This window comes from Ceratotherium simum, chromosome 27 (genome assembly GCF_057802395.1).
Source record: "Ceratotherium simum simum isolate JZ-2026a chromosome 27, ASM5780239v1, whole genome shotgun sequence".
Taxonomy (NCBI): Eukaryota; Metazoa; Chordata; class Mammalia; order Perissodactyla; family Rhinocerotidae; genus Ceratotherium; species Ceratotherium simum.
This window is the reverse complement of record NC_141926.1, coordinates 6466341-6491825: the sequence shown is the minus strand read 5'-3', so window position 1 is coordinate 6491825 and position 25485 is coordinate 6466341. Positions and strand designations below refer to the sequence as shown.

Sequence of the window (25485 nt, the reverse complement as noted above, 5' to 3'; positions counted from 1 at the left end):
TCTTGCTCTTGGCCATTAATAGTTTCATGACCTGATGGACATCATTTAAACTTCCTGAGAAGTTTACCTTCTGTAAAAGGAGGCGGCTCGGCTAAATATGCTCTAACGTGGCTTCCTTTCTATAGTTCTCCTACCTTGAGGTGTTGTTGTGGGGTGAATCCTGCCCCTACAAAAGATATATCCATGTCCTAATCCCCAGGATCTCAGAATGCGATCTGATTTGGAAATAGGGTCATTGCAGATGTAATTAGTTAAGATGAAGTCAGACTGCAGTAGGGTGGGCCCTTAATCCAGCATGACTGGTGTCCTTATAAGAAGAGAAGACAGACACAGGAGGGCAGAAGACCATGGGACAACGGAGGCAGAGTGCAATAGTTGCAAGCCAAGGAACATCAAAGATCATTGGCAACCACCAGACACTAGGAAGAGGCAAAGAAGGATCCTCCCCTACAGGTTTCAGAGGATGTTGACACCTTGATTTTGGACTTTTAGCCTCCAGAACTGTGAAACAATGAATTTCTGTCCTTTTCAGCCACCCACGTTGCTATAGCAGTGCTAGGAAACTAACACACGTCTCCTGTTTTATTGTTGTCTTGTATTTACTCATTGCCTCAACTGTGACTGTTTTGTGCAGCAACTAAATTGCAAGTTCCTAGAGCAGAGGGACGGTATCTTTTTTTTTTTTTTTGTGAGGAAGATCAGCCCTGAGCTAACATCCGTGCTAATCATCCTCTTTTTGCTGAGGAAGACCGGCTCTGAGCTAACATCAGGCCGGAGAAGCGGTGCGTTGGTGCGCGCCCGGGATCCGAACCCCGGGTCGCCAGTAGCGGAGCGCGCGCACTTAACTGCTAAGCCACAGGGCCGGCCCCGGGATATCTTTTTGTCGTTAACACTCTCTTAAACCTTTGCATATGATAGCATATCTCTTCAATGGAATTGTCTGAATTTTGACAAAGACTTGGATTATGCTACATGGAGAACAAAGGATTAATGAGTATCTGGATTTTACATGTCTACCATCCTCAAAATCACAGAGTTTATGAATGCATGGGCTGGTGCCAGATGGGTTTCATTTTCTCTAAATTTGGAATTGAAGGCAGCAAGCCAATGGAGTGGACCGAGTTCCTAGCTCAACTCTTTGGTGAGCTAAGAACAAAGATGTTCTAAGAGCACAGAACATTGGACACAGGAGTGGACCTCAATATTGCCTTTTCTGGAATTCTCTGGAAAAGGGGAGAGGCATAGTTACCTGGAATGATTTTTCTGGGGCTCCAGCCTAAAGGCAACATAAAGTCCTAGATGGGCCTTTTCTACCTTTGAATTCTTTGCTTCTCAAAGAGGAATTTTATGCAGTTATATTTCAAAATGGTCTGGCCACTACAAAACACAGCAGTCTCTCTTCACTGCTCACCACTAATGGAGCAGTTTCAAAGGAACAAAACCAAAAGGGCCAACCTGTGGCATTATTACCCCGACTTATTCATGTGCTCTCATGGGCCTGGAAGTCTGTCCAGGGCAGGGGCAAGAGTGTTCAGTCTTGCATCCACCCAGAGAGCCTGCTGTAACCCCTGACACACATAGTTCCCTGGATTGATACATATAGCCCAGCGTCACTTTATGGATGAGGCAGTGGAAGATCAGAGAGGCTCAGTGAGGAGAAGGGGCATAGCTATTAAGTGACGAAAATGGAGCCCAAGACTCCACCTTTCAGTTCAGAGATTGCCCATTACTTGACCATACACGTCCTCACCCTGGACGTCTCAGTGTCTAGTACAGTGCCTGCATGACACTGGCTCATTTATAATTCCATGTTGGGTCATGGGAGGCATGGGTCATGGGAGCCATGGGTCATGGGAAACACTTGAAAGTGGTGAAATGACTTTATTTTTAAATGGAGCATTTTCCTCTTTGCAATTTCTGGTTATCGGACTTTGAACCTAATCCATCATTCTACAATGCTAGAGAGAAGCATTAAGATGGCAGCCAAATCAATATATTTTAAGATTTTCTGGGTCATCAAAATACTGTGTCTTGGTGCATATTCTCTGGGACATTGATTTTAAGACACATTTCATCCTTTACTTGCAAAATTCTGCAGAAGACTTTATTGGAAGATTTTTTTTGCCTTGATTAGAATGCAAATGAGTTATGCTGGAGAGACAAGCTCTCTGGACAGCAAGGTATGAATGATAATTGTGTATCTCCACTGAAATGCTGGGAGAGAGGTCCTCAAAGCAATAGAAAAACATTCTCCTGGGTAGGAGGCTAAATGTCTTCCAGGCACTATCGACTTGATAAGTGGAGCTTGTTATTTAAATGCTAATGAATCTTTTCCAGAAAATTACCCAATCCCTTATATAAGTTTTGAGGGCTCTCGTTTTTATTCTTCTTTAAGTTTCTTACAACTACAGCTGTGGATCAGGCTTACCCCTGGCATGGATGCTTGTCGGGGATGGGGTCAGTTTGATAATCCCACTTCAAAGACACAATTTCCTCAACCCCCCCAAACCCTCACCTGCATTTCCTTCACCCATCAACGGTGAGGCGGAGCCCTTTACACCCATAGCCCCTTCTCTCACCTAGATCACCCTATTTGGAAAGCTCCATGGTCAAGTTGCACGTGTTAGCCTCTACTCAAAGCCAGAACTCTTTTCACCTTAATTTTGTTCATCACCCTTTTTCCTAGATGAGAACAGTTTTACCAGTGGCCTGATAATGCTGGAAATATAGGTCATGGTATTACTTTCCTTGAACCACAGCCTGCCGTTCTGTTCTGCTCTAAGCAAGCATCCTAGAGGCGAAATTGTCTCAGTAGGTAGCATACTGGGGTACTTGACACATTTTTTTAATAATCAGGTTTTTGGAGCCATTTTGTACCTGAACGGAACTCTTCTGTATGATTGTTCCTGCAATAGCAGCAGAATCAAAAATTTTACGTGGATTCCATGCAGTAGCTTCCTTTGTAGATCTTACTAGCTAATCTACTAACCAAATACACGTTGGGATTCCCTGCCCTGGCATGGAAAATATTTTATCTGGTTTCCCAACATTCTAACATAAATAAAACTTAGTGATGAGGCATCATGCCTGCTAAACAGCCAATGAATTAGGGGGGAAGTGATATAAATAATTCTTGGCCTTTCAATACTGGGTCTGAACATGAATTAAGCTTCTGCCCATTGAATCAAATTATTTTAATTATCCTGAATTTGGGATAAGAGAGGATTTTGTGGATAATAGGGTTATAAAAGATGTCATGTGCACTGTGATCGTGGTATTAATCTGCTTTTATTCCCTGCTATTGGTTTTCATATCTTGTAGATGCTGAGGCCCCAGCTTTACTTGATGAATTTATGAGTTGTCTCATAAGGAGGATGAAACTGGTAAGCCTGAACATTCCTATCATTTAATGAACAAATATTTATCAACCCTCACCCACATCAGATATTTTCTCCCAGTGTTATATCTAATACCATCCTGGGTGATAGAGGGTGCATTTTTCTCAGTCTCAACAAAAAAGATTCAAATCATGTTGTAAGCTGTTCTTATTTATTATATGTGTGAAGTCCATTTAGTCTCTAGATTTCCTTCAAGAAGCAGCATCTCTACTTAATGGCAACATGAAGGAGTTGAGAGTGGGGGCTGTGGAGTTAGGTTGCCTGAGTTTGATCCAGTTTCACTGCTCGCTGGCTGTGCCCATTTCCCTCATTTCTGAGACTGGGGCGATAACACCGCCCACCTTTAGAGCCATTGTGAGACGTGGGTGAGCCGTGGGCACATGGGAGGACTCAATAGATCTCAGGGCCCACGACTCCTGAGTGACAAACACTTGGCAAGAGATGGAGCACATCCTGTTCATTGGGAAGATGGTGGTGGGCGAGCTGGTTGATCAGGAAGGCTAGAAACTCAATTTAGAGGGTTTGGCACAAAAACACCCATTAAAACTCATAAAACTGGATGCTGGAGGATGCTTATGATGCAGAAAGGAGCTAAAAAGTAGAGCTGGTGAGGATGAGAGCTGTGTCCTATTCATCTCCCCGTCTATGCCTACATGTATCAGGGGTGCTTGGTTAATGTGCTTTGCATGAGTGAATTAATAATGAATGAATGGATGACTTACAGGTAAATATGACAAGAAAAACCCCCAATAGGTCAAGTCTAATACTTATCACTTGACATGTCTTCATATCCTCACACATTTTGTAAGTTTAAATAGTTGATTTAAGGGGCCAGCCCAGTGGCACAGTGGTTAAGTTCGTGTGCTCCCTTCTGTCGCCCGGGGTTCGCAGGTTCAGATCCCAGGTGCAGACCAATGTATCGCTTACCAAGCCATGCTGTGGCAGGAGTCCCACGTATAAAGTAGAGGAAGATGGCCATGGGTGTTAGCTCAGGGCTAATCTTCCTCACACACACACACACACAAAGTTTATTTAAGTTCTCCTAGGTAATGATCTCATCAGTAAGTCTCTGCAGTGTGCTGGGTGGAGATGTGTATGTATTAAAAGGGACACTTCTAATGGGGTGAGGGCACAGTACATACACCCAGCCAATTAGATGTCTCAGGAAATGGAGAATAAAGAGAGGCAAAAAGGGATGGCCCAAGTCTTGTTTAAAATACTAAACATCCTTTGTTTTCCATCCCCTTTACTCTGATTTCAGAACTAGACAGTTAATAGCTACTTAAATATATTTACTGAATGCCTCCTGTGTGCTGGAACCTGTGGCTGGAGCTGGGGATATTGACATGAATAAAGTTCCCATTCTCAAGTGTATCCTAACCCACAGGAGAGACAGGGAAGTGAAGAGAGCTGCAGACACAGCCAAGGCATGTGTTTTCACGGGCTGAAAGAGATAAATAGCAAATCGTTGCAATTTCTCCCATCCTCACACTAAGAATTTGTTGCAATTCTTTGGTGAACCAATAAAACGCTTAGAAACATAACTTCTATGATGCAGTCATTGTAGTGTGCAAACAATACATTTTACATGCTCTTCTTAAAACTAAAGAATTCCTACAATGACAACACAGTCCTAACATAACAAGAATAGAACAATAATGTCTTTTGTGGTTGAGGCAATAGACTATAAATGAGTCTCTGTAAATATGCCAGACCGCAGTGAGAAGAACCTGCTCCAGGGGACTGAGATGACATAGATGTAACATGTGGGCCAAGGTGACAAGCTGTAGGGTACAAGAAGCAAGCAGTGGGCTGGGCTTCAGAAAGCTCACAGCTATAGCTTCCTGCAGTAATCTGCTGGGGGCCCGTCACTCACAATTTCTACTTCCAAATAAAAAATGCAACGCTCTTAGTCCCTCACAATGTGGTTTTGGGGAAATATTTAATGAAAAGTGATCCCAAAGATCTTTTACCATAGAGATTGTTCTGGAGACACTAAATGAATAACCATTTTTTTTTTTTTTTTTGGAACTAGAGACTGATGCATGGATTTGAGTAGATTTGCGTAATGTTTGTAAACGTTATTTAATGAAGTTTATCCCAAATGAAAGAAGCATCCTTCTACAAGCTCTAGTTGTTTCAATGGGATGTGATCATCAGGTGGAACCCCCTGGGACAGCATCCCAGCACCCTCAGAATGAAATGCAAATGCCTGACCATGGCCTGGGAGGCCCCACAAACCCAGGCCAGCTATTTCTCTGGCTCATCCTTTACCACATTCCCTATCGCTCGCTGCATGCCAGTCCTGCTTCTGTCCCCAACATGCTTTAGGAGCTTTTCCCTCCTGTTCCCTCTGCCTGGCAGGCTGGTCCCTGGCTGTGACTCAGACGTTGGTTCACGGCTTCTCCTCAATGGAGGTCTTCCCCAAAGACTCAGATCTGAATTAGCCCTCTCACAGTCCCCACACTCTCATTGACTCACCATCACATCATTGTGTTCTATTTTTTCCCTAGTACTTATTGACAAACAAAAAATAATTTAGTTCCTTGTTTAAACGTCTGAGTTCCTCCACTAAGATGAAATGAATGTCTTTTTGCATCTTACAATGTAGCTCTATCATCGAGCACTGGGCCATATGTAAAGTAAAACCTTAACAAATAGTTTTGACTCTGAATGAACAAATTCTTAAAGGTCCCCAATGATGCTTACAACATCCTAGCCATGGGAGACACAGATATGCCCCTCCCGGGTGTCTCTTGCCTGTCACTCACCTCTCACTGGCTATAGTTTCTGCTTGTAACTGAGATTCATGTCTCTGTTGATATTTTGAATGTCATCAAACCAACTTTCCCTTTATTCTGGGGCTGATCATGCAGTTGGAAGGTTCCCAGTGGTTTCGTTTCACTGTCTCTCCTCCCATCTTGACTATTTATCACTAGCCTTTGTGCATTTCTTTGTTGGACACTGAAAGGGAGGTGGAAATGCACCTTCTTTTTATCTGGCAGAAAGAACTGATGTGCTGTGAGCATGGCAAGCTTGAGGGATCCTGCACCAATTCACTAAAAAGGCAGAGGTATGATGAACACTTCCTCCTGGATTCTACATGACACGTGTCTAACACTTGGAGAAGTGTTTCTTAATGAGGGGTCCAGATAACCAGCATGAGAATCACCCAGCATGTCTGTTACAATACAGATTCCTGGGCCCTGCCCTAGACCAAGTAGATCAGAATCTCTGCAGGTGGAGCCCTGGAATGGGTATTTTAAACAGGCACTCTGGGGGATTCTGATGCACACAAAAGATTGGGAACCACTATCTTGGGCAACTGTCCTATTTTTTCTGTCTCTTTCCTATTCTGCGAATGCCTCCGTTAATTTCCATGTTGACTGGACAAAGGAACGCTGAAGTCAAGGATCCATCGATCAAAGTCCCCTGGGATTATCATCCTTCCCTGATTTAATAGCAATGAGTGGCTCAGAAACCCATCTGTGCAGTGTCCTAATGTAGCCAGAAGCTGGACCAGACAGATCACAATGGAAAAGCCAACAGCTGGAGAGAATGTCAAGGACCTTGAAGCAATTGTTAAGAGCAAGGTTCTCCTTCACACACCCCTTCACAAAGCTAATTCTCGCTCATGTCCCATTCACATCTTCAGAATGTGCTAATGTCATCAAAGAAGGAAGGGGGTGAGGTTAGACAGAAGGGAGAAATAAAAGACTTTTTAAACATGTTCTTGAAAACAATTTTTCAAGTGAATTTCAATAATTGTTAAAACTGTTTTCCTGCATATTACAATGTTATTTAGGAATCAACCAGTTTGCTTCATGAAGCTCAGTGCATTTTGCAAATGTCTTACCAAGGCAGGAATTATGAAGAATAGCTTTTAATGGTATAATATTTATTTTTATAATTATAATACTAAGAATGTAAATTTTTGCCAAGAGAGCGATTAAAGATTTAAAAGCTAGACATCAAAGCTTCCAAAAAGATAATAATTGGGACATCAATTTCTCAGTCTTTAAAGAGATTTAGGAACAATTTCAACTAGGAAGGAACAAGAATATCTAATTAATAAGCTCTAGACACACGTTAGGGGATTTAATTTCATTGCAGTAATTAATTTCCATGTATCATGGTTGCAAATATTAATAACTAAACCAAATATAATCCTCAGATTAACCAGAACTATAAATTTTCCCAAACAGTGTGTTCAGGAGAAAAGATTAAGCTTTGAGGACAGGCAATCTACAGCTAAATTGTGGTTTCACTACATATTATGTGTACAACTTTGGGCTGTTTACCTGACTTTCCTGAGACGCTGTTTTCTCCTCTGTAAAATAAGGGCTGTGATATCTGCTTTATAAGTAGGTAACTTGCAGGGTGGTTGCACAGATAACAGATACGACATCATCTTTCTGTTCCAACCCTGGCACAGAGTAGACACCCACTAACACTAATTACCTTCCCCTTTCCTGTATTATCTAAGTAAAAAAAACTAAATTGACCAGAAATTTCTAGCACTTTCCTAGTAAACCAATACCAAAAGTTATTGGCTTCAATTGACACAATTTTAATAATAGCTAAGATCAAACAATAAAAACTCAATGTCCCAATTAAAGAAGTTATCACACCTGTTTGTTTCTTAGGCATAGGGCTGAAACGTTTTCATTTGGTAGGGACAGAGCGTTAAGGTGTCCTCCACACTGATAACACCCATACAGTTTAGGTGAGGTCTGACTATCACTCGTTCCCGGTCTAACACCCATACAGTTTAGGTGAGGTCTGACCACTCACTCGTTCCCGGTCGAGCGTCCGAAACATCCACTAAGGGCCCGGTGGCCTGGGACACTGATTGGTAGTGAACCGTGTGCGTGACCGTCAGGGACTTCTGTTTAGCTGCCTCTCCAAAGTCAGCATCCGTCAACAGGACCGTGGAGCGATCGTCTACAGCACAGCAGGGACACAGAAAACCACATATGTTTATATCCCCCCTTAAATGACTCCCTGGCCTTTTCCCTTCTAGGTACTTGAGTTATTGTTAATAGCAACAATAATAATAGCCTCATCTACAGCAGCAAAAGCAGCTAAAAATTCAAGCACTGCATTAGAATTATTCTAGAATGCCCAAAATGGAAGATTAAAGAGAAGGACTGCAGAGAAGGGTCACTTGTCTACCTTGGGGCTTGGTTTCTTCTCATTAAGCAAACATTGACTTGGGGAGGCTTGTTGCAGCTGTCCGTTTAATAGAATTTTGGATTTATGTGTTTGTCAAAAGCTCACCTGAGACATCGCCAGCCACATCAGCACCACCCAGTGATGGGGCTGCCATTGAAAATAAGATCTGTTTGCAGTGCTAGGAAAACTCCACTGCAGTTGACTACACTGGGGTCAGCTCTCAGACTGCACTTGGCAAGTGTTTGGGGTTGGGGGGTGGTGGGGAGAAAAGAAGGGCCAGTTCAGAGCGTATGGATTCCTCTATTTTAGAGTTTTTGAGGTATGTTCCTTTTCTTCCCACCTCTTCTGAGCTCTAATTACTCTAGAATATCCCTTAATTGACTTCTCAAAATAACTCACTTGTCAGATTTCTAAAGTCCTATTAGCGTAGGCACTTAAAGGTTAGAGAAGCAGGAACCTGGCTTCAGACGAATTGGGAGGATTTTAGTGCTTGGAGAAGGAGCCGTTGGTTGAGCTCTGTGTCATTATTTGGTTGTCTCAAGATTTTCATGACTTTGTTGTGATAATTTTCACACTTTCTTAAGAGCTTTATTCCTCCAAAGGAAACTTCCGTTAGGATATATGGATTTTTCATAAACTTTCAAGCACTGCAGCCCGGGATGATGTTTGTATGAGTTTATCAGTCAGCTGGGACCACACTTCAGTGTGCCTTGACACGGAATGGTAATGTGAAAGTCATAAACAACACAGCAAGACTTCTGTGCCCAAAAAAGTCTCTGAACAGAACGAACCTTACAAAATCCAATTACCCAGGCTCTGGCAGGAAAGGAAAGCCTCTTGAAGTTAGAATAAAATTTCTTGGCAGAGAAATAGAGGAAAGACTGCCAAGATGTTTGCCAGTATCCCAGTGTGTGGTGCAGCACAGGTTGGTACTGTAGCAGAAGCTAGGGTTTGGCTTGGGGGTCCAGCCCCCCAGCCTTCACTCGACCCTCAAATAGGGCAGCCCTTCTCAGAGACAGGTTCTTACAGTTGGACCTGGCATCAGAGGCCCGACGTCTACAGTGGCTTTTCATTAATAATACTGATGTGTTGTGGTTTCTAACATGTAACCCTGTTAAGAACACACCAGGTTATCTGCGGGGCTAGGTTACAAAGTTTTAATGGGGAATTTCAGGTGCCTGTCAGTTTGTGAGGTTAACTATTCATTCTGGCTAGAAATTAATGGCCATCTCATATTGGATTTTCATAGTCAGAGCCCAGAGCATTTTACGGCATCATATTTTTACTTCCCCAATAATTAGAAAATTCCATCGACCAGTTGTCAGGCATCACCAGGAGGTCGATGGCTCTTGGTGATAGATGATCCTGTGAAGACTGTGATGCATCTCTGGCTGAGGGTCATTATTACTTACAGAAATGATGAGCAGACCTTCCTCTGGTTTGAGGCCAGCAATGACTAGCTACTGGGAAGCAATGCACCACTCCTAGGATCCACCTGGCTATCTATTGTAACAGGCATAAGTAGAACTATTGACAAGTCCAGTGAGAAAAATTTAGCAAATACCTGAACCAAAAGGTCAAAGGAAGTACATTTTGATTTTTGAAACCGAAGTTTCAAAGGGAATTTTAGTTTTAATTATGTCCAGTCTATTGAGTTCAATAAAAGAGACTGCAGATATACTACTGAAGAGATAATCAAAGACAAAACATGGTGCCTTGTCATGATGTGAGCAAGCTAACAAAATCCTGTGTATACTACGATGAGTAGAGCACCCTCATACAACATGGGTGGTATTTAATTGAAGTTGGTTGGTCCAGGGCCACATTGGACTTGACAGACCTTCTCTAAGTGCTCTTACGCCCGGACCAAACTTGAATCCAGAAGGGCAGCCCAGGCCTTAGAATTCAGGAGCCATTAGGTCAAGATGTCTTTGCTGTTTTGTTAGAACATAATAAAAGTAGGGCAGGGGCAAGGGGCAATGGAGATGTTCTGCCAGCCTGGCCATTTACACTGCCTTCCTGGCAGGAGGTACCTAGGGCATGTGCCAGGAGTTGGGTAGTTTTAGTCAAATCACAAGAAAGGGTTGCCCTGGGACCAAGTGCCAGCAAACACCTTCCAGAACAAACACAGAGTGAAGTTTGAAAAGAGGCAGGCTTGCAATCTGCCACAGAGTCTGTTTCCATGGCTACCAGAAAGCTCAGTGGTACTTCTAAAGTGAGGGATTCTGGGAGGTAGCCTGCTGATACGGAAGCGGCGATGATACGGTGACTGGCGATGGCCAGTCACCTGAGGAGAAGCAGGCGGACAGGCAGGGGTCCTGCCTGGTTCTGCTCCTAAATGTCTGTGAGATCTGCAAGCTGTGGAACGTCTAAGTGCCCCAGTTACAAAGTAGTGCCTTTTTCCTATGCTGATTGGGAGAGTTAAACTACATATTTCATATAAAGAGCTTATAAAAGTACATGACATTTAGAGGGCTCTCAACAAATGTTAGCTATTCCTCCAATCATTATTGCAATGAAAATATAAAGCCTCTGATTCTGGAATAAATAGGACTATCTAGGAAGACAGTGGGGGACGGTGCACTTCCAGTGGAAAGAGCCTAGGAGGAGTCAAGACACCAGGGTTCTGGGTGAACAAGCCACAAAAGCTCTCCAGGTGTCTGTTTTGCAATTGTGAGAAAAGGGAGCTGGTGTTTCCCAAAGCACTGTGAAGGAAACTGGTCCAGGATGTTTATGGGGTCCCGGGGGATGGAGAAAAGATACCCTGTGTAAAGATATTTGTCTGTGAAGTGTTAAGGAGAGTTTAAATGTTTTCTTTAACAAAGGCCTTATTGGAGCTGATGAGGAGAGCACAGAGTGGACTTCCAAGAAGGGGCCCTTCTAGGTTTATTTGATTACAGGTGTTCATTCTTTGGAGCAGCACCAATAACCTCTCCAGGAAAGACCCAGTGTGGATCAGAGCTGGGGAACTCCTGTCTCAGGTGACTTCTAAGATGTACATAAGTTCATTTCCCCTAGATTTGCTAGTACTTATTATTTTCCTCCATAACAATTCTCTACCTTCTAACTTCTTGCTCACATAGCATCAAGACGTTCCCACGTCTAATGGGGTTTGGGCTGAGAGGGCATGGCTGTAGCAGCCACATTGTGTAAAGCGATAAACAGGGCACCTTACCAATGGTCTCCATTGTGTCTCTCTCTTCAATCAGAAGCTGAGCCCTGGGTATGTCAATGTGCATTCTCAGGGTTTGTTGTTGCTTGCTCAATGTATCTGAAGTCCGGGTATTCTTACTGGGAATAAAATAAGGGGGATGCATTAACAAATACAGTTCAGTGTTACACTATGCCAACATATGCTTAAACACCAACCTGGTTTATTATCTAATTATGTGAATGTTTTATCAGGGCTGGGGAAAGCCCATGATAGGAGATTTGTTTTCCTTCATTCAAATGATATTTGTTAATATTAAATTTCAGCAGTCAGTTGGGAGGTTCAGAAAATACAAATTGTCTATAACGATAGAACCTTTGGAATTTCTCATTTCCTGAGTAAAAGCTAAGTGAACCAGAAAAGCGATTTTTAAACAACATTTTCATCTGTCAGATGTAAGATATTCCAACAATGGCAAGGGAGGAAGCATGTGCACTGGCTCGTCAATGGATGAGAGTTTTACTAATGGATTTGTATTTATATCTGGTGTCATTTGTTCTACTAACAAATCATAAACCTTGTTAGCTTTCCCCACATTAGTTTAGTTTTCCTAACCAATATTACATTTTAGAATACAAAAAAAGCAATTATGATAAGAATTTTATCTCAAAATTTGTGTACCAGAAAATTACTCTTAGAGTAAGCTGTCTTCCAAAAGTAAATAAAAATAGGTAGTAAAACTGTATGGTATAATCAAATTCAGTTACAGGCCGTAGCACAAAAAATCTTCATGTTGCACAAAAACACAAGAAAATTGATAAAGGCTTTAATTAGTGACCCACATTAGAAGAATGTTGTTTGGTCTTTACAGAATTATAAGAATTGAGTAGATTAAAATGTTTACTGAAACACTCTCTAAGAAGCAGCACCCTCATTCAGATAATTCAGTCAGTGTGATAATTTATGGCATCCATAAATCTAATTCAATGATTGTCAAAATCTGTTTTGAGAAAGATTTCTGGAGCCTTAGTTCACTCAATGATTTACCTCGGTGTTAGTTACTTTTAATAGAGAACAATAAACAGGGTATCCATACTACAGCTCAAATGCTTTTTGATCCAACCAAGCATCCACCAGGAGTCCCAGATCCTTCCTTGTCAGAGGACTCGTCCACTCTTGAACCTCGTGGCTGAAGGAACGTGAATAATCTGAAGGTGAAGTTCACTCGAGAACCCCCATAGATGTTTGCATACTGACATCTGTGTTAATATTCTGAATACGTTATAATGGCCCTTCCTTCATTGAGTGTAAACAAAACACCTCACGAAAACGACAGCTCCTGGAAGGTGCAGCGTTCCTACTTAGGATTTGATCTTGAACCAGATTTCTTGCTCCACAGATGAGTAACTGGGTTATGTAGCTAGATCATGCTAATTACGCACAGCCCGAATTCAAACGTGTCGGCCTGAATTTTTCTCATGGCCTGTATACTCTTTTCAATTATTAATAAGTTCTCACTTTATTTATGTTCAAAAAAAAGCAAAGATCAAACACTTGTATGAATTGAGGAGCATTTTGGTTACTTGGGGGGCTGCAGCCATGTCATGCTTAGACAAGGTCTATTTTCACAAAAACGTGTGGGGAACTATTCCTCTGTGAATATCTGAAAGATCTGTTTAGAAACTTCACTGGGGACTCGGGCTTGTCCTTGCACCAAAAATAGCAGCGTGAGCTAGTTCCTTCTGCTCATCATGAATAGTTATGAGGCAGCCAGAGGCCGCTCTGTTAAACAGCTATGACCCCAAGTGCAGGCTATCCTTAAGAACAATAAGGGGTGCGCTGGCAGACTGACACAGGAAGCAAGCGAAATAACTGGTGTGCACCACTGCTATTGGTACAAAGACTGAGGATATGATTAAACTTTATGAACAAGGACAATCAAAGCTGAAGGGTAACTCCCCCTCCTCCTGGAAGGATTGTACGCTGCCAGGACCTGCAGCGGGAAGGCAAGAACACGGCCCCATGAACCTTGAGATTCACGGGCTAATTGTTCCTCCCTCCCTTTGCACTTCCTGCTCCCTTCGCTTAGAACACACTCCTCCTGCCCCCTGATATCCAGATACCCACGTGGCTCGCTGCCTCACTTCCATCTTTTCAATGGAGCCGGGTTGGCCTTGCTATGGGAACTCTTCACACCTCCTCTCTTCATTCTCTAATTTTGTTTCCTTAGCACTTCATACTCTAGTATATATTTAATTGATTTATATGTTTTTTATCCATCTCTCCCACCAGCATATAGGCTCTATAGGGGCTATTTTCATCTGTTCTGTTCCCTGTGTATCCCTGGAACTTGGAGCAGTATGTGGACCAAGGTAGGTGCCCAATAAACATTTGTTGAAGGTTGTTGAATAAACTGTGTTATTTGGACATACAATGTGAGCTGAGTGACATGTCCCTGAGGCTTTGCTTTGGGGCCATAATATCCTTCTCATTCTAAAAGTGTTATTAGGTCCCAACTAAACTGTTTCCTTATGTTAATCTTTGCTTCCGTATTTCATAATCTATTGTTATATGAAGGCTGATTCTCCAAAATTATAACAATTGGTCATTAGAACAGCAGCAAACCTTCAAAAAAAAAAAAAAAAGAAAAGCTATTTGAAGCAATCTCATTGGTGATCTGGAAAAGGATTCTGAATGTTTTCACTGTGGAAGCAAAATCGCATCTTTTATATGAGATGGGATTATGTTAAATATATTAGTTAGTTATTATTGAAACATAATCTTCCACCATCCATTTGCCATCTGCTTGTCTGATTAAAATGACGGAGAGCTGGCGCTGGTTCACAGAGTATGGTATTTCTGGGCTCAGTCAACAAATTACTTGCAGTTGCTACAACTCTTTTAAGTCTTAATACTTCCTTAGGTGTTGTGGAAAGGAACGAATGAAGATGCCTGCACATCACCCGCCCCCAAAAATATGATATGGGGCATTCTATAAGTATAAAATAACTGTAGGGCTCTCAGGATCATATATCATTATAACAGTTGGGTGGGTGTTTTTGTTTTTTTTCACTCTGTGTATAAAAATATGAACATCAACAAAGCTAAACTAATTTAAACTCTCAATTTGAACCCTTCTCTGCTTACAACTAGCTCTTACTAATACTGGTCCTTGGACATTAACCTTATGTGTTGGTTAGTGTCTTAGAGCAGGCCAGTCTCACCTCTTAGAAGGCTGGTATTTTTAAAAAAATTATTCTTGCCTAATTATATAAAAGGAAAATCCTTTCTATCTGGGCGTGGTGGGTGAAGTCTCTCTTCTTTCTCTTATCTGGGGTGGTTTGCTTGGGTGAAGTGGATAAGTGTCCAGAAGCAGGAAGCCCAGCGATGGGAGATGGCGCCACACGGGGGATCCCCTGGAGGAGTCCAGATTGTCTGTGTTTGTCTTACAGTGGCATCTGCCTGTCTGGCCCTGGGACAGCTAATCTCGCTGAATTACGCAGATACTCCTTTGTGGGACGTGGTCAGAAAATACACGCTAACTTTGCTAAGATCACAGAATAATAAAAGCTAGGAACAATGCCCAGTTGCTATTTTTAGATGAGGAAAGTTGGACACAGATAGGGAAAATGACTTGCCCAAGATCACAAAACCAGCTGGTGGCAGCATTAAGCCTAGAACATAGGCTTGTGGCTCTGTGTTCGTACGGCACCAGCCTGCTAAGGCCTCAACTTCCCAAGAAAGCAGCAGTGAAGATTGGGGACAGCAATCCCATAGTCTTTTCTGCACCAATGGATATGACTTCCCTAGACTTCCTGGGCCAAATTCAAAATATCTTTGGCCCACAAACTCACCAGGTAGGTGACAAGGTCTTTTGTTGGTTGGCCTGTTAACCCACCAAATTCAGACTGAACTGATCCTTTACGATTAAAAACATTGCTTTTACTTCTGAATTAATCCTATAAAAATCCACCTATTTGAGGAGCTTGGAAATTCTCTTCCTTTTCAGTCATTTTCACTTGTTGGAGGAATACCACCCCAACTACCTTAAGTGGGAGTAATTACTAGTTTTAATCTTCCTAATTTCGTGTTGACAACTGTCAACTGCAAATACCATTATTAATTCCTGCTCTCATCAACAGGTGGTCTTTCAACCACAGTAATTGCCCTATTAATGAGGAAGATGCTTTCTTATGTCTTACTTGGGGCTAATGAGAAGGTGGAGGGATGCATTCTAGAACATCAGATACTAAATCATCCTGACTAAACAAATGTCAAACACGTCAGAAAACAGACTCAGATATCATCGGCTCTGGGCAGAAGCATGATCTATGGTTTGGGAGAGGATGGAGGAAGTGGCCAGAAACTCCCTGGGAGGGCTGCAGGAACCAGGCTGGGGTACAGATCACTGAAGTGAACTGGGGTGGGGATGTGGATGAGCTCCCTGTGCTGAGCGCAAGTCAGGCCCGGTCTAAAGGGGGCGCTGTATGTGGCTCCAGAAAGCCATTATCATCTAGGCTGTGCCCAGTGTGGCCAGAGCATTTTCAAAAGTCAGAAAGCCCAAATTTCATGTGAAAGCTCTTGATTTCTAAATGTCGTCAATGAATTCATATTTTTAAGTCTACATTATTTTGTTAGGTGGATAAGTTATAATAAATCAAATGACTCTGGTTTGTTTTTTTGTTTTCCAGATGTTTTGTCAGATTTGCTCTGCACAAGCACACATGTGTCTAGAAGCCTTCCATGTGACCACAAAAATGTCCTAATACTTGCTTGGCAAACAAGTACAGATTTTCATAAGACATGGACTCAAGGTATTTCATGTAGATTTTCATAACCTTCCCATACAAGTTTGATCTAGCATGATGTGATTAGATGTCCACTATGAAGGAGATATTTTACAGGCCATTTGCATCTCTGAGCTCCAGATTCCTGCTACTAACTGTCTATTTGACACTGTCTTTGGATGCTTAAAAAGCATCCTAAGTTCAACATGACTCATACAGATTTTTTCATTTCCATCAACATCTTCCCTTCCCCACCCTATAGAAAAAGGGTCCACACCGTGCATCTATCATCCTAATCCTGGCAAATGGCACCAATGTTCATCTAATTGCTCAAACCAAATAGTTCAGAGCTATCTTTTACCCACATTTCACATTGTTTTAAAACACAATATGGCCAAACAAAGACGTCTGTGGGAAATGTACTCTATAGGCCAATGGTAGTTGACCTCTGCCTTAAGTCTTCAAAAATATCAGTGAGATGGGACATGGGTCCTCTGTGAATAACAGAAAGGTACTAATTTTATATGCAAAGATGGGGAAGAAAGTTAAAGCCAACTGTGATGGGGGAGGGAGTGGGAAGAGACCCCATACTCCATCCTCTTTCTCTCCCTACATTAGTCATCCTCGAATGGCAACATCAAATTCACCATCAGGGTCCCTGACATTTTTTCTTATCTGGTTCCTAGACTCTGATTATCTCTTTACACTTTTGGTTTAATCATTACCATATAAAAGGCTTAAAATGCAAATACTGGGGTGTATTTTACAGTTGTGAACATTCACTTACTTATGCAACTACTCTAGTCATTCATCTAGTCAACAATCATTAGCGGGGCAACTACAGTGCTAGGTGGCTCCTAACACTATGATTAAATATCAGGCTCTGACCTCCAAGACGAGACAGAGAATAGATATTTGCAGCAGAACTTGGTGAGTGCTCTAGTGGAGGGGTGCTAAAGGTTCCATGGGGGCTGAGGGTCAGGAAAGTCTTGATCAGCCTACTGCTTTTGAAGAGCACAGTGCATAACACATTTCCCCTTGTGGATTTCTTTTCACTTGGCTAACTCTGTTAGGAAGAAGGCTTGACCTCAGGTTGTGTATTTGGGTGGAAGTAAAGCCAAAGCTACTTACTTACCACGTGTCTCTTTATTCCCAGGTTAATGGGAAACATTCTACTGGTTGAGTTTTGCCAACAAGAACACTACATATGTCATGTATAAAAGGATATTATTTGGTATTTATATATCCAACTAAGTATTACACGGATATTTTGGTACATAGAATGGAAATTATATGTCAAAGAGAAAATGTCTTATCATTTCAGACTGTCATTAAAACAATCATTAAGGCAAGTTGGAAATTGTTCTATTAAACATGATGTCTGGGATGCTAGGTCTTATTCTTACCTCATAAGCATTTCAGCTAAACTCTTTGCATCTGGGGAAAGAAAATTAATATTAGTACATGGTAAAAATTCATTAACATTCACTTAGGTATTTATCTTTTTTTTTTTAACTTCATCTATTTATGTTTTCCCCCCAAAGCCCCAGTAGATAGTTGTGTGTCATAGTTGCACATCCTTCCAGTTGCTGTATGTGGGACTCGGCCTCAGCATGGCCGGAGAAGCAGTGCGTAGGTGAGCGTCCAGATCCAAACCCGGGCCACCAGCAGCGAAGCGCGCGCACTTAACCACTAAGCCACAGGGGCCGGCCCTCACTTAGGTATTTATAACACATATTCTACAGAGTCAGATGACAATAGCCATTTTTAAATGTGTATAAATTGTATACCCAGACAACTACTAATAACCTAGAGTTTTATGGATTGCTTATTTCATCTACATGGGGTATATGTATATACATATATATATTTTAATTACAAGAAGATAGCATAGCACTCTAGGGCCATAAAAATTCTCAGACATTGATTAAAGGTTTTATTATAATCTGTTTGCCACTTTTTGGAAACCCAATTTTATTTTCAATTGTCAGAAAATTAACATTTTGAAAGTAATTCATTTATGTAGCACAAATCCTACCCTTTTCATTAGCAAAATTTAAAAGTTTATGACACCATAGATCCCTTAAAAAAGGCACTATTATAGAGCTGTGAGTCCCCTAGGCCAACCAAAGAATTGTATAAATGGCATATCACTGTGCCTGGAAACTTAGATGTTTACTTCAAACTCAGAAACAAAACTTTATTCTTTTTTCTCTGAGGACGTTGTTTACCAAGACTTGATTACCACTCCTGACAAAATAAATCCTGCCTAAAAATGATGTAGAAAACAAATATCTACTTTTTTGGTGGCATTGCTTTGAAATTCTCATTTCCTTTCAAATATAATTTGTTCTTTTTACACATTTTGTCCTGGCAAAAATGAACGTTCCTTTTGTTTTTCTTTCATTGTACTCCAAAAAGTCTTGATGCTAAATGTAATGTTCGATAAATAGAACTTTCTGGAAAGGGATGCAGAGGACTGTGTGTCTGGGTCTATAGGGAAGAACTACATACGTTGGAGGATTTTCATCTGTTCGGGGGCTGACATTTAAATGCAATCATATTCATGTCGGGGAGTGGCATGCTATTATTGAGAGGTGTGGACAGTCATAGGATAACCACCCGTGGGCTGGCACCCTCACCACCCAAAGCTCAGTTCTTCAAGTCAGCCATGGCAGTTCCCATTGGCAGCCTCACAGCGGGGCCCTGGTTTTGTGCACAGATGGGCTCAGTCTGGGAAATGCAACAGCTCCCTTCCATCCCACTCGTATGGTAAAGCAAAGGAAGCAAAACAGCATTTAATTTCCCAGCCCATGTCTTTATATTTATCTACAAAGACAAAGTAAATATGACGAGCTTCTTCTCTTCCTGAATGAATTAACACTTGTAGAGTAAATATATGTATATTAAATGCCAGAAGCTTGGGATTAATGAGGTCTATGTAACAACCAAGCAGTGGCTAGTTAAATATTCTAAAAAAGAGGGAAAAATTCCAAGGAGTAAACATTTTATTTCCGCTCACTATTTGAAGGTAACTCACACTCAAATGTCTTCAGCATGGACCTGCTTTCCTCATTTAGCCCATCATCATTTTTCCTTTTCTATTCCTGAAGTCAATCACAGTTTTCTTTCTTGTGATTTTTCCACATCAATGTGCTAAAGTATTGTAGGATCCAACAAGCGAGAACAGAGCCCCCCTCAAATACTGACATGCTCTAACTGCAAATTTTCCCTGTCTACAATTAGCAGGCATCTCTGTTGAGGTTAAGCTGGTCCACAGGTGTAGGCACCCAAAGCTGTTTTGGCCCAATCTCCTCTACACTTATCATCTTACAGTGGATCCCTGTCTCCTTCTGTCTTAGCTACTTCCTCCTTCTGATTTCATCTGAAATTATGAGAAAAATTACATTAGTGGAAATTCACTTCTTCTGTGAGTTCACCTTTGAAAAGTGTTGGTGGAGTTTTAAGCACAGTGATGTGGTCCAGATGGCACAGTTGGCATCAGGATCACGGGTGAACGTCTTCTGGGCAGCGGGCAAGGGGCCAGTGGGGGTCACAGTTGAGTGCATACTAGGGATCTGGATTTTGCCAGTGACTTTAGGACTGCTAGCTCATGTCCCCTTAATATCTATCTCTGCCCGGGGAATTATTATGCCCTTGTTCAGAAACCAGGAAATTGGGACCCAGATATGCTCAGTCATTTGCTACAGCTGAGTGGAAATTCATAACCAACGTCTGTTGGTTTAAACTCTTTTTTTCATCCCTGTGCTCAAGGCACTTTGTACATAGAGTGGGATACATGTCATATCTTCAGGGACACAAAGAGGAGCAGACGACTAGCACCAGCTGGCTGAGGGAAATGATCCCAGGAGGGCACTGTCTCTGGTTAAGTCAGTCTGGAAAGACGGAAGACTGCCCACACCTTAAGCGGAGCATGGACTTGGGGATCCCAGACTTGAATGGGAAGAGTGCTCTACGGTACAGAATTAGTGTGCATTGCAATTCTGAGCTCCTCAGGAAGCAAGGATTGGGTCAGTTTGACTGAACAAAGTTGCCAGGGTGGCTGTGAATTGGGGATGGTCAAGACATTAAGGAGCCAAGCAAATGTGACTCCTTGCTACTGGCCATAATCTGGAAGCTTTCACCTGGGCCAAGGGAAGGAGTGGAAGAAGGAGGGCAGAGGTGGTGGTGGGTGGGCATGGGTGCTATAAACTAGCATCAATCAGGCAATCCAGGGTGCTCAGGGTGGGGGCTGGGGCAGGGACTTGTTGGCAAAGGAGAGAGGCTGCGAGGGTTGGATTAGAGGGCTGCAGTGAGAGCAGGGGGCGGGGAATGGATGACATTACAGTAGGTAGAAGGCATCTGTAGGAATCAAGGACCTACCGGATGTGGAGGCAATGGGCAGAGGGACTGCAGGGAGTCCAGGGAAATGGCCAGAGATATGCAGGGCTGGGTGTATGGTAACATAAGTGACAGGAATAGGAGTCTAGAAGGACATGGAAGCAGCAATTTGGGTGAAAGCTGAGGTGTTTGGCTTCAAACATATTGGAGTACTTTAACATATTAAAGTAGATGGAAGACAGGAGGTGAAGCTGTTCAAGGCAGATTTGGAATCGAGCTTGGGAGAGATGTCAGGGCTGAGATGGAGCTCAGGCTCTTATTCATATTCATATAGGAGGAGTGGAAAGAGAAGATGACAGAATCTTAGACACACTTCTGGTTAGGGGTGATAAGAGAATCCAGGACAAGTTAAGATAATTTTTTAAAATCATGGAATCAGAGTCTTCAGAGGATTAAAGACTTTTCAAGTCAGCCTCCTGATAAACATTTGAATCCCTTCCACATTGTCTTGGACAGACGTTAAAATGAGCTGGGGCCACTGGACACTGCAGGGAAGGGATCAATGTTGCTGCTGCACACACAGTGCCCTACCTCTCGCTCCAGTATTGATGGGCCTATCAGTCTGTTGATCTCTCCCACCTCAACATGTCCCCAGGGGACCTTTGCGTTTTTCTCTCTCCTCAGTTCAAATCTCATTTACTAGTCAACAGCCTCCTCCTGGTCTCCCCAACTCCAGTCTCTCAGCCCTTTAAATGACATCCATATTGGAGGAAGGGTGACGGGTCTGAAACACAGCCCTTACTGTGTCACATCTGTGCCCTGAAACTCTCAAAGGCACCTCCCTGCCAATAGGACTCCTCAGCACAGAGTATGAGCCTTCAGACGCTGGTCCCAAGCTGTCTTTCCACTTCTGTTGCCTCTCACTTTTGACTTCCTGCCTTCTCCTTGAGTTTCTGGCTCTTGCATTCTCTGCAGAGACCCCATGACTTTGCTATTCCAAGGCCCTCCTTTGTCCCACCCCATGCAGATGCCACTTGCTCTGCGCATCCTCCCAAGTCCAGCAGGTGAAGTTGGTGCTTTGGTTCTTTGGGCTCCTGTGGACCTCTGCACACACATGCAGCACAGCCTATCCCACTTTGCATTGTGACTTCTTGTTTTCATGTTGTCTCTCTATCGGTCCTTTCGTCTTTATTTCCAGGCACAGCCCGGTCTCTGGTAGACAGTGAAGCCACACAAAGTTTTCTCAAGGATACATTTAACTTTAAGAGACATCTTCCTTGTCTTGCATTGAAATCCCTTGATATAATTTCTACCTGGATATAACAATGACACCTTCTGGAATCATTTACCACCATTGAATATTTCCATGTATCCACCATGTCCACTGCTTGCCTTCAACTTTCTCTTTTCCAGGTTAAATTCTTTAATTTTCTCAATCACTCCTCATATGGCATAATTTCTAGGTAATTCTCTACTTGGGACTCTCTTCTATGAAAGACTGGTAATGTCTTATTATCTTTTATTAAATAAGAGGCTGAGCACAGAAACTGGTAATTTTTGATAGTCTCTTTCTTGCACACCAGTGAGAACTCAGTGCTCATTATATGTGTTGCAAATGAATTTTCACAACTTATCTAGAAGACTTTACAATTATCCCTGTTAAATTTTATCTTCTTGGTTCCAGCCTTTCAAAATCTCTTAAAATTTGGATTCTTCCCTCTAACACATTAGCTTTCCCACCTGGATTTGTGCCACCTCAAAAATTGACTCAGCCTGCCCATATTTCAGCTACAGACTGGTGCTCCCTTACCATCAATGCTGTCAAAATGCAAATGGGATTTGTCTAGGCCTCTGGTCATCCCTATCATTTCCTGATTGCTCACAAACCATCCTTCCTATAACTTAAACTAATTTATTTCAATATATAATTTCTAGAATCTATTGTTTTTGACAATGGTTATGGAGTATAACTATTTTCTAACAACTCATATTTGATTGTTCAAAGATTATCCACAAAGTTCGTGGGATTATGTTTGAAAAAATTTTGTTCAGAATCCTAAGATGTTATCCTTTGGGGTGTAGGGACTGGAAACCTATGGCACCTAATCTCCCCAGTGGGGAACAATATCTTCCCTTTCAGTGAGTTAGCATAGCATTTATTGGTGTCCACAGTGTGCTGCTTATCATTTGGAATTTGTATCATGGTTTGTTGTAAACATGGTTTGCCTCCCCTACTAAGAAGGTCTTGGGAATATTATTTTATGCAACATCCCCTTCCTTTCCCCCAATAATGACTAGAAATCAGTAGGTTTTGAAAGAATAAATCAATTTAAATAATCAGGGACTTTGATTATTTTATCAAGCAACCTGAGTTTTCCTTCCTTCCTTTCCTTCCTCCCTTCCTTCCTTCCTTCCTTCCTTCCTTCCTTCCTTCCTTCCTTCCTTCCTTCCTTTCCTCCTTCCCTCCTTCCTTCCCTCCCTGTGTTTTTTATAATTCTTGTTCCACATTTTCTGGTCTTGTTCCACACTTGTGGTGCACATCAAAGCAGAGCAGATGTTGAGTCATTCTTCTTTCTACCTGCCATCTGTTAATATAAGAACATCATCTCAAGCCTTGTTTTTCTTGCCCAAAGCAGCTATACAGCCTTTTGTGTTGCCTGTCACATTTTTTCACAAATTTCAGCTCAACCTGAGGTTTAGACTTCATGACATCCCTTCTAAAGCCCCTTGCTATTTTTACATATCCATCTTGGCTCTGTGCTCCTCTCTTAATCTTTTGGGGTGGGAAATGGTGGAGAAATACCACTATGATAGTCTAGTGATATTGAAATGTGAAAAGAAGGAGTTTCAAAAAATTACAGTTGCTAACACTCTGAATGTTCAAAGAAGGCTAGAAAATGATGAGGGAAAGGAGAGTTTGGTGATCAGAAGGCAACTGGTCATCTGCCTTCAAAAGAGCAGTTTCATTTGAGTGGTGGGAGTAGAAGCAAGACTGTGAGGATTTGGGAGCCAGTGACAGGCAATGTAGCTGAGTATAGAATACTCTTTCAAGAATTCAATGGCGGAAAAGTAGTGAGCAAGGCAGTAAGTTGAAGATATGCAAACTAGAAGGAATACTTTTTTTTTCAAATATAGGAGAAGCCTGAGGGGTAGTGAATATAGAGATAAAAAATGGATCAACCAAATATCTTTGATGGGCAAAAGTAAAATTGTAAAGTAACTACTGATTCCATGTTAATATATCTTCTGTCTCCATGTTTCACTGATAAACCTTTTAAAGCTAACTTAATATTGATGGGACAGCCTATTTCCTTCTTGAATATTCCAAAGTCTGAAGAAGTTTCATGGAAAGAGAACTGGGATAGGCAACAGTGATCTGGGCTCTCCTTCTAGTTCTGTCCTAATTGACGTGGGATTTTGGGCAAGTTCCCTTCAGTTTTCACGTCAACAAAATACAGCATTATCCTATCAAGTTTATCCTCGACTGATTTGCACAGGTATTGAGAGACTAAAACAAGAAAGTGTACAGTAAAGGGTTATAGAAGAGGAAGAAGAGTGAAAAATGGACAGTGTTAGTACTCTGTTGATTACCACATGGTTCAGTTAGTTCTTGGGGATAGGCGTCCCCAGCTGAACTAGGAGTATCCCAGCGTGGTCTCCCCCAGTTCCCGTGTTCTTTCTGGGGACCATTGCTCCTGTCTCCGGTCTGTGCACGGCATGAAGGTTCTTATCAATGACGCAGTGCAGGCCACATTGTGTCAGGGGAGAGCACACAGCGAGTCTGTGCCAGCGTTGAGAGCCTGAGTTGCCTCAGATTTTACACGCTCAAATGCTTCTTTAAAAAAGAGAAATCTGATTCATAGCACATGACTACATTTTCATTTCCGAAGTTCCAGTTAGTTAAGTGAAATAGATTATGCTTAAGTTAATACCTCTATTGGGCAGTCATTGCACACTCTCACAGAAAGAAAAAACCAGTTTGGGGGTGACAGACTTTATCCTGCTTTGCCATCTATCAAAAGCTCTTGTTTACGAGCTCCCTCACAGCAACCCCTGTTTTTCTGTGGGATTGAAACGGGTCTCATAAAGTAGCTATTTTGGTAAGGGCTATAAACCTGCATTTAAATTTTTACAAGATGACCAATAGGACTGGCAATCATCAGCATGTTCAACTGAAAGCTGATTCAAAAACCATGGCAAAATAAATATCTGAAAAAGAAAACCATGAATACTTGCAATCCAAGAAAACTGCAAGTACAAACAGGCAAAATAGAACACTGGGCAGGGCACAGAGCTGGGGCCAGGGCTGACACCAGCTCGCTCCCTCCTGCTGCCCATTCTCTGTCCCTCGCTCCACTGGCTGCCCTTAGCTCCGCCCTGCTCCTCACTCTCAGATACAGAAACTCTTGTTTACTTAGGTTTGCTATAACAGGTTTGGAGGTTTGAAAGGATAATTTTATTAAGAAATTAAGTAAAAAAAGAAAGGAAGGAAAGGAGGAAGGGAGAAGGAAAGAGAAGGAGGAAGGGAGGAAGGAAGGAAGGAAGAAAGGAAGAGAGGAAGGAAGGATGGACGGAAGGAAGTACAAAGCGTAGAACTAAAATTTCAGAGTACATGCTTCTGATCCCATCTAAA

The 25485-nt window shown here is 42.1% G+C and overlaps 1 protein-coding gene across 4 annotated transcripts in view; it reads right to left on the bottom strand.

Annotated features, from left to right (window-relative positions):
• DSCAM (DS cell adhesion molecule) overlaps positions 1-25485 on the bottom strand; it is a 724602-nt gene that overhangs the window by 19444 nt on the left and 679673 nt on the right. For all 4 annotated transcript variants that reach the window (XM_087418066.1, XM_087418068.1, XM_087418065.1 and 1 more), the window contains 3 exons: positions 17918-17948; positions 11749-11864; positions 8193-8342 (listed from right to left, as the gene is read on the bottom strand). In XM_087418066.1, the coding sequence (XP_087274192.1) occupies positions 8193-8342; positions 11749-11864; positions 17918-17948 (297 nt within the window). The remainder of the gene's footprint in view (positions 1-8192; positions 8343-11748; positions 11865-17917; positions 17949-25485) is intronic.